The 9,381-nt window shown below is 28.7% G+C and overlaps 1 protein-coding gene across 3 annotated transcripts; it reads right to left on the bottom strand.

Annotated features, from left to right (window-relative positions):
* Window positions 1-1,530: 1,530 nt before the first annotated feature.
* LOC123272644 (probable serine/threonine-protein kinase DDB_G0282963) lies at window positions 1,531-9,362 on the bottom strand. Of its 3 annotated transcripts, none has more exons than XM_044739578.1 (7): window positions 8,743-9,362; window positions 7,493-7,538; window positions 6,492-6,722; window positions 3,342-6,291; window positions 2,751-3,299; window positions 2,451-2,676; window positions 1,531-1,974 (listed from the first exon to the last, which is right to left on the bottom strand). In XM_044739578.1, the coding sequence occupies exons 1-7, from the start codon at window positions 8,797-8,799 to the stop codon at window positions 1,966-1,968; spliced, it is 4,068 nt and encodes a 1,355-aa protein (XP_044595513.1). In that variant the 5' UTR covers window positions 8,800-9,362; the 3' UTR covers window positions 1,531-1,965. The 3 variants fall into 3 exon arrangements, with proteins under 3 accessions (XP_044595513.1, XP_044595512.1, XP_044595511.1); XM_044739577.1 differs by having other exon boundaries at window positions 2,751-4,301; window positions 4,335-6,291; window positions 8,743-9,361; XM_044739576.1 differs by having other exon boundaries at window positions 2,751-6,291; window positions 8,743-9,361.
* Window positions 9,363-9,381: the final 19 nt, after the last annotated feature.

Genomic DNA, 9,381 nt, shown 5'->3' with positions numbered 1-9,381 from the left:
TTATTTTGTTTCATTTTTTTTTTTAAATCAGCTCACGATTCAATCACGCCCATTACTAGTCTCAGTCTTTGTGGTAATACTAATTATTTTTAATACTTATTTTTTTCAATCGGTGCATTTTAAAATCAGTAAACATTAAATAACCTTTTTCATTTTATTTATTTGTCAAAACAAAAAAAATTTAAAAAGCTTAAAAACTATTAATAAATAATAATTATCATTATTATTAAATAATAATGTCAATAGTTGAAAATGATTCGATGTATTTTTTTAGTAATAAATCTAGGCCAACTTATTGTCGATTGTCTTTTTCAACAAGTATAGCCAAAAAAAATTAAATTTATTTTAGTTTTCCTTATTCAGAATTGATAAACTTATTTTAAAAAGTTACAATAGTATAATGAGCAAACAATAGGGTGTTTGTACGAAACTTCGGCACAATTTTAATACAAATCCTATTTTATAAACTATTTATTTATTTAATATTTATATATATTCAATTTTATTCTACTTATTATTGCGTTTGATATTTCAATTCACTCTAGGCAAATACAGAAGCTATAATGGGAAGCAGAAAATAAAAATAAATATATAAAATATTTATAAAATATACTATATAAGTTATTTCACAATTAAAAACAATTATATCAATAAAATAAAATAAAAAAACACGTAATAAATAAAATAATAAAATAGAGCAAGCAATAGCTTTTTAGAACAATTATTGATATTTATATGTATAGGAATGAATTAATGCCTCGATACATTGCAGTAATATATTTATTAAGTTTTTCGTTGCTTCAAGATAAATTATTTATTTATTCAAATAGTTTTATTAAGTAATATTAAGAGTATCGATACTCTAAAATTTTTTTTTGTCGCTAGGGTAATTGAGATTATAGATTAAAGCTCGTAGCTCATTGTAGTAATAGTGTATGATTATTATTATTATTATTATTATTATTATATGAAGCTATTAAATTGATGACGTATTTATAGTCAGTTAGCAATAATTTGCTACTTTCGTTTGTTTGAAATTACGAAATTCAGTTATTTCGGTGAAAAGTATTTTTGATAATTTTATTAATTATTAATCGGCTATTTTTTTTTTTTTTTTTATAAGGACTAAAAAATTTTTTTTTAAGTACGTAAACCCTGTGAGTGAAATTATATTTATAATAATTTCATTTAAAAAAACTTTCATAATTTGAAACGAGTAGTCGTTTCTATAATTTTAAAAAATATTTTCCTTTCAAAAAAGGACAACTATTTATTTGTCGTTGATTTTAGACATTTAAATTTGGACGAAAATATTTATAAATTTTTAAGTATTTTATTTTGTTTTTTTTTTTTTTCTTTTAATATTTTTATTTATATAAAAACTACTGTCAAAGTAAGTAATTAAAAAATGAATTGATTGTAAAAATTTTTAAGTCAAAATATATAAACACATACGAACGTTTTAACTATAGTAATAGGGCAGGACTCATATTTAAATATTGAGCGTATTTTTTTTTTTTTTTTTTTTTAAGTTTTTTCTAAATAAATTAGTCGTTGTAGGAAGTATTTGATTATTGACTGTATTTTGACTATACGCAAGATTTTTTTTTTTTAATTTTTCTAAAGAAATATTTAAGTAAGGAAGACTCGAAAAATAGAGTCATGTTTTAATAATAATAATGACTTTTATGTGCGAGCGGATTAGTCGAGCGGATTTTTTTTTTTTTCTACTTAAAAATTTTTCCTTAAAGTAAATAATTATTATTTTTATGTAAGACAAAGTAGACAATGTATATTACCCCATTCTCATATTTGTAAGCAAGTTTAGAACAATAGATGGTTAAAAAAATATGCCAGTAATCACCAGAGATGATATCCGCGTATAGTATAAATAGTCGTAAAGGTCATCCACTTGTTTTAAATTTATTTTTCCATTTGTCATTTTTAATCGCAATAAATAATGCTTCAAGCTTCCTGAAAACATATAAAAAAAAACCATATAGTATATAAATATATCTCTGATAGTAGTGTACAACTATTTTTTTATAATCCACTCTCGACATATTTGACATGACATGGAGTAATAAAAAATATAATATGAAAATCAAATGGACATTTCCATTTTAAAATTAAAAAACTTTTTATGACGATATGTGATGACAGAAATATAATTTATCAATTTAAAAATTTTACAGGCTACAATAAAGTCTGTAAAACTTTTATTATTTTATCGATAAAACATTTAACAGACTGGTAAATTGTATGTGTAAACGAATAATAAACTATTGACAACTATTTAATTATTCAAGTACTAAGTAATTAAATTATTTAGCTAACTCTAATAAAATTAATAACTTTAAATATAATCAATAGAGAAAAAGGAAAAGAAGAAAGAGAGTAATTAAATTAGTTGACACTCGATCAGTAATTTAATTTAATCAACAATTTACCTCTGAGAAAATAAAGTGCTCTCGTGAGGGTGGAGGCTGTTCAAATGGTGAACTGCTTATGTAGCCTGGCGATGGTGATTCGCTTTTCTCTAAAACTGGTGTTATGTTTGCATAACTAGATCCTGATGTTGATAAATTACGACTCTGTTCTGCTAAAATACTTCTGTCTATTTTGTAATACTCTTTGCCACTTCGTGGTCGTAAAGTTGTTGCCACAGCTCTTCCCCTAAAAATCCAAACATAAAAAAATAAAAAATTGTACAAACATATAATAGTAAAATAAATAATCAATAATAATACCTGAGACTGTCTGGTGTATCAGACGATGAATGAGATGAAAGTGACAATGTTTCAATATAATCAGACATATCTGAAGTACCACTACTGGTACTTCTTGAGTCAATATAAGGAGTACCAGAATTTTCACCAGGACTTGAGTATCCTTTATTATTGGTATTATTATTACTATTTTGTTTAGGTATATCACCCTCTGCGGAACAAGATTTTGTTGGTATTTTTATTTTTTGAAATTGAAAAGATAGTTCTCTCAATGGATCACTGGATTTTGATTTTCTCGGTAAACTTCCGTGATAACATATAGTGACTGGTGGTGGGCTTTTACGGTTGCAAATAGTTGTTATAATATTGTTTTTTTTTTTCGAAGATAAATTTATTATTCCGTTAATTGGAGGGGTGGTGGTTGTTAATTCACATTCACCAAATTCACCATTACGATGACTTAATGAACCTGTTGACACACCCGAGTCATTACTACTTGAAGAATCACGATTGTGTCCCGTTTTAGATGGTACAGATGATGATCGACGTATTTTAATAGACGAAAATCCAGTGGAGTGTCCATTATTATGTCCAACAATTGTTGACTCGTCATCATTATCACGATTATTTATTTTTAAATCAGAGCAAGCTATAATTGGTTGATCTTTAGTCAACATAATCAATTTTTCACCACTATCACTTGGACATTTGTGTATTGTTGAAGATGAAAATCCTGGACTTGGACTAGAATCTTCTAAGTAATTAGATGATGGTGATTCAGCAGAATAAGATCGTTTTCTCCATAAAATTTCTAGACTACTAGATTCTCCATGATTGTTGTGATGATAATGATGATTATTGTGTTGTTGTTGTTGTTGTTGTTGTTGTTGTTGTTGATTATGAGATATTGAAGGATCGATTAAACGTCGACGCAGATACGGACTTGATAACATTGCTGAACCAGGAATACGTAATTCTGAATCAGATCGTTTTCTATTTATTTCAACTAACGGTGAGGATGATGATGATGATGATGATGATGATGATAATAATAATAATGATGATGATGATGATGATCCAAATAGAGTTGGATTACTGGAGCTTTTAGTACCACAAATACGTGAGATAATTTCTTTTGAACAGGCATTGTGTGGTGATATCGATGGTTGCATTGGTAAATAACCGGGAAATGATTTTTTAAATTGTTTAGGTTTATTATTATCTGGATTCATAACAAGATAATTATTAAGACTAGAACTATTATTATCTTTAACGTGTCCACATTTATTGCATACTTTGTCTTGAATAACTTGTGATTTAATTTCATCATCATTATTAATATCTATAGATTGTTGTTTTAAATCCTCAGCTATTTCATTCATTTCTTCCTGTGAAATTCCTGTTTTGGCAATTAAATCACGGCTATTTTCGTAATACTCGAGCGATTCAGTGAAATCGATATTTACGTAATTACGTAGTTTTGATTCTGGCTGTGTATCAATAACAACAATTGGCTCAATATTTTCATAATTATTGGCAGTAGTAATATTACTACTACTAGTAGTAGTAGTAGTAATAGTAGTAGTAGTAGTAGTAGTAGTAGTACAATTTGATATAGTTGTTATAGTATTATTGATACTATCATCAGATTTTTTATTATTTAAAATGGTTGGATAAATAGCCAATTCACCATTGGCATTGACAACAGGCATTTTACCTTGACCTGACAATTTAATTGGATGCACAGCAACTCCAGTTGGTTCAATACCAGCTCCACGACGACAATAAGGGAGAACAAATCCCGCCCAACTCATTACATTATGACAAGGACAACCACCAAGCCGCGATGAAGATGATGAAGAAGATGTAGTAGAAGAAGAAGAAGAAGAAGAAGAAGAGGCCAATGAGGATAATTTAGCTGGGCATCCACACTGTTTAAGCATAACAGCTTGAGGTGCCGAGTGAGGTGTATCATAATTTGGATAATTTTTTGGTAATGCCAAACATTCTTTTATTTTTCTAGGTGTATCGTAATACTGATCGCCTTGATTTGTTGCCGGTTCTAATGACATATGGTGAGCTAAAATACTCTTTGGAATGTCGTAATTGTCGTAAGGACTTGATTTAGTTATCGTTGATTTTTGTTTACACGTACAACGTTCATTTGGAAGTGGCATAGGTGGTTTTTTATTTTTATTTTTATTATTTATATTATATTTATTTTTGTTGGACGGTTTAGCTGGTCGCGGTGGTAATGTCGTTGGACTCGTTAATGTACTTAATTTTTCAAATTTATCTTTATCTTCTTCATTATCTTTATTATCTTTATTTTCTTCCGATTGTTGTTGGTGTTCTTGATCAGCAAGTTGAGGTTCTTCTGGTGAATTTTTAAGTAACAAGCAGCTTGAATCTTTAGATGGTAAAGAGGGTGAATTTTTTGATGATGATGATAAACAGACCGAGTCGGCATTCTGTGATCCAGAATAATCACTGTCATGGCTCGAGCTGCTGTAAGATGATAAGGATAATCTGTCGAACGCGCGTGGCTGTTGCGAATGGCACGTGGTAATATTATTATTATTATTATTATTATTAGTAAAATTATTAAAAATATTATTACCACTACTGGGACTAGAACAAATAGTATTTGTGTGACTTGAAGTGTTGTTACTACTAGTAATAACTGAATTTTTTGATATTGCGCCTAATTTACTGATACAACTGGCACATCTTTCTATACCAGAAGTATTTTGTCGCGGTAGAGACCCACTTCTCCATTCAGTAATTTGATTACTCTGTTGTTGATTTTGATGCTGATAATTAATAGTAGAAATAGTTGAAGTAGAAGTAGTAATAGCAGCAGCAGTATTAGTATTAGTAGTAGTAGTAATAGTAGTAGTAGTAGTAGTAGTAGTATTAGTAGTAGTAGTAGTAGTAGTCGTAGGAGGAGATGAAGTAAAATTATAAGTATTATGTTGTTGTTGTTGTTGTTGCTGTTGATCTGATAGTTCCTGAGTTGATCCAACGGTATCACGACAGCTGGTGTTGTAATCAACAGCGTCTAATTCAAAATGCCTGCTTTCAGTAGACGACCAACAGGGCGATGTTGTTTCTGTTTTAATACCCTCGTGATCTTTATACGTTACAGATGATGTGTATGAAACATTTGAGGGAAAAAAATCACTGACACGTGTGTCTGACCGTATGAATTGACGTCGTGTCGGGCTGTCTTGTGATGATAATTGTGGATTAAGAGGCCGTTTACGTGTCGCCAATTTACCCTCGGCCGCTAGTTGGAGTGTACGCACAATATCTTCTCCCTGATCAGTTATTAGAACGTGTAGACCTTCACCACGGCCGCATCGTGAACCACCCTCAAAACAAAAACGTCCCTCGACAACACCGTAACGCCGTAAATGAGCAAGTTCCCAGACGCCAATCAACCGTGGCGGGACACCGACTGTTAAACAAAATCGTCGATCTTGAATGTGTAAATGGGCCGGTCCATTTGATACTTTTGCTTTTGAGGGTGCCGATGATATTATTATTAAAAATTGTTGATCTAAAATATATTAATCATTTTAATATAATAAATATAGTTACCTCCCAAAATATAAAAGATAAATAATTATTAATTATCAAACATAAAATTATCTAAAGTAGCCATATGGCCAAATTTATTATCATATTATATCTTATCGATACCATATGACTACTTAATTAAAATATCTATAAATATTTAAAAAATTAAATGATACATACCTTCACCCAAATTATTTGAAATTTTTACTTGCCATTGAATTAAACGTTCTCTCGTATCAAAGGCAAGTACAACTATCAAGTCTTGACAAATAATCGCTATTGTATTAGATTCTTTATCAAGTGTAAATCCACTCTCTATTCCTAAAAAATGCTGTAAACTCAGTGAGGCTTTTGTTTGTCCTTGCTTATATCTGTCTTTACTGTCTCCATAAAGTTGTAGGTGTAAACAATCTAAACAAACAATACATATAATGATAATTTTTTCAATTTTTATAATTTAGATTTTTATCTATTAATATAATATGGTATGATATTTATTTGGTATCTATCTAGGTGATTGTGTAGATGAATAATAAAAAAAAAAAAAAAAATACATAAGAGAAGCAGATGTGTTACTAAGTTTAAAAAGAGATTTTAGGATTTTGTCGCACGCCAATGATAATAACCCATGGGGATAAGGAATTTAGTTTAGTTCGCGCGTGGTCGACAGTCAAGTTTAAGGTTTTTTTAGCTTTAAAATAGACATTTGTTAAATCCTCACCCTCGTTACCCTCCAGCCCCTCAACATATCTATTTAGTCACTAACAGTAGCATCAGTAGCAGCAGTAGCAGTACTACCACAAGAATTCCCTTTTCCTTTCCATATAAATACACATACATTTGTCGGAGATAGTTTTTAGTGGGTTCTAAATGAGGCGACGAGTAATCCCATACAATCTACATCATATATTATTATAAATAATAATAATAATATTAAACTGGGAGTTATAACTATAGTTAGTCAGTTACCCTACTCTCTCAAACTCAAACACTACTCACTCAATGAAAGTGACAGCTTTTTTAACTAGTACTATGATTTATTAACAACTCATGTGTTTTATGGTTTTATACTTTTATGCTTTCACTTTATTTAAATAAAATAAAAAGAGTTAAAAATAAAATAAAAATTAATTTCAGCTGCACTCGATCTTGGGTGTTGTTTTATTTATTTTATTATTTACCTGCCACTGGAGATAATTTCCGCATAACACACCATCGCGATTTCCACTGAAAATAATAAGAAAATAAAATTTATTTGTATCATTATTTTATTAAATATTATCAAGTATGAATAAAATTATCAGATAGTTTATACTCTAGTTACGTTCAATAACTTTGTTTTTTTTTTTTTTCTACTTTTTATTTGTTATTGTACTTTTCTTCTTTAGTAAAGCATTATTTATAAACGTAATATATTCATGGGTGTGAATTATTTAGACTAAGATGAATTTTATGACAAGGAATTTTTTTGGAGCAAAAATATTAGTGTTCCCAAATATTAAAATATTATAATAATGAATTTTAATTATATTTTTTTAAAAAATTAAAAAATAAAAATAAGTCATAATAATGATAACAATAATAAAGAATATGACTGGTTAAATAAAATAAAAAATACAGTGAATTTGGTTTTAAATAATATTTGAAACAGTAGGTTTAACAAGAAAAGCAATTAAAAAAGAAATCGATATTTCGAACACGCTCCAAATTGTCCGTAACACCCTACACAGGGTTACATATATACATATACACACATTTATATACTTTTATATATGTATATATAAATATATAGGAAATAGAGAAACGGGAGCGTGTGTACTTGAAGCTTGAAGGTCTTTTTATATTCTTCTAAACATATAATAAATCTTTAACATTTCAATGGACAATAATAAAAAAATAAAAACTAACATGTAATATTATAAAAATAAAATAAGAATAAAAGAAAGAAAGTAGGATTGAGAATGAAAAAGTCAGAAGCCAATATAGAATGACCCAACCAACATATATAATATATAACATATAATGTATAACGTTATGTACAGGATCAGGGCAATGCGGAAAAAATAAAAAAGAGTGTGAATGAAATCAGAAGAAAGAGAGTGTAATCGCGCATCTGCCCGCGCGAACTGCTATGGCGTCGCAGCCGGCTTTACTTTTCATTATCATTTTATTATTATTATTATTATTATCATCATCAATAATAATGTTTCTGTTATTTTGATTTTTATTATTACTATTATTACAGAGGAGAAACTTTTGGATAAAACGATATCCAATTATCATGTTGATAATTATTATATCAAGTGTAATCATTAAGTAAGAAAATAAAAATGTCATTTATGTCATAAAATCATATAAACATCAATCAATCAATCTATCTACTACTATTATTATTATTATTATTATAAAAGAAAAGAAAAAAAAAACAAACTTTTTTGCCATCACGAAATTTGACATTTCCTTCGATAATACAATTGTTATCCACCATTGTAGTTGATAAGATTTAACAATTCACTGATAGCTGATGTTCTTTTCATAACTGATACACATTGTATTATTCACTAACAATTATTTACTTATAATTATCCACTTATTTATATTCAATAACAACACACTTTTTTTTTCTTCTTCTTCTTCTTCTTCTTCTTTAATTTCAGTAATCTACTGATTTTTTAATAATTATTATTATTTCTTTGGTCATTTTAACTGTTAAATTAAATCATTGGAAAGTGGAAGAAGAAGAATATGAAGCAGAAGACGATGATGATCATATCACCGTAAATTTAAAAGCATCCATTTTTATACTACTACACTAATCGACTTGAATCGACTGAAGCAGGAGCGACTGAGAGTCTAGGTCTGGAAGGTCTGGAACGTCTGGAACTCTGGAGGTAGCAGGCAGCAGCAGCAGCAGCAGCAGCAACAACCAGCAACACCAACTGTCACCAATACTATTACAATTCAACCCCTAGTGGGGACTATCTTCATCTCTTTTTATCTATGTTTTTTTTTTTTTATTATTATCTTTCTCTTTTTCTCTATACTAATTCTACACAACTCTATTAAAACA

The sequence above is a fragment of the Cotesia glomerata genome, linkage group LG10 (genome assembly GCF_020080835.1).
Source record: "Cotesia glomerata isolate CgM1 linkage group LG10, MPM_Cglom_v2.3, whole genome shotgun sequence".
Classification (NCBI taxonomy): domain Eukaryota; kingdom Metazoa; phylum Arthropoda; class Insecta; order Hymenoptera; family Braconidae; genus Cotesia; species Cotesia glomerata.
Note: the sequence above shows the minus strand (reverse complement) of the source record. Positions and strands in the feature narration are given on the sequence as shown.

Bases quoted from the DNA above. Each gene is read 5' to 3' on its own strand.
- LOC123272644 (XM_044739576.1), bottom strand. From the start codon at position 8,799: ATGGTGGATAACAATTGTATTATCGAAGGAAATGTCAAATTTCGTGAT. The intron at 7,539-8,742 runs GTTTGTTTTTTT...TATTATTTTCAG, and splicing joins AATTTCGTGATGGCAAAAAA to TGGAAATCGCGATGGTGTGT. The intron at 6,723-7,492 runs GTAAATAATAAA...TTGTTTGTTTAG, and splicing joins GAAATTATCTCCAGTGGCAG to ATTGTTTACACCTACAACTT.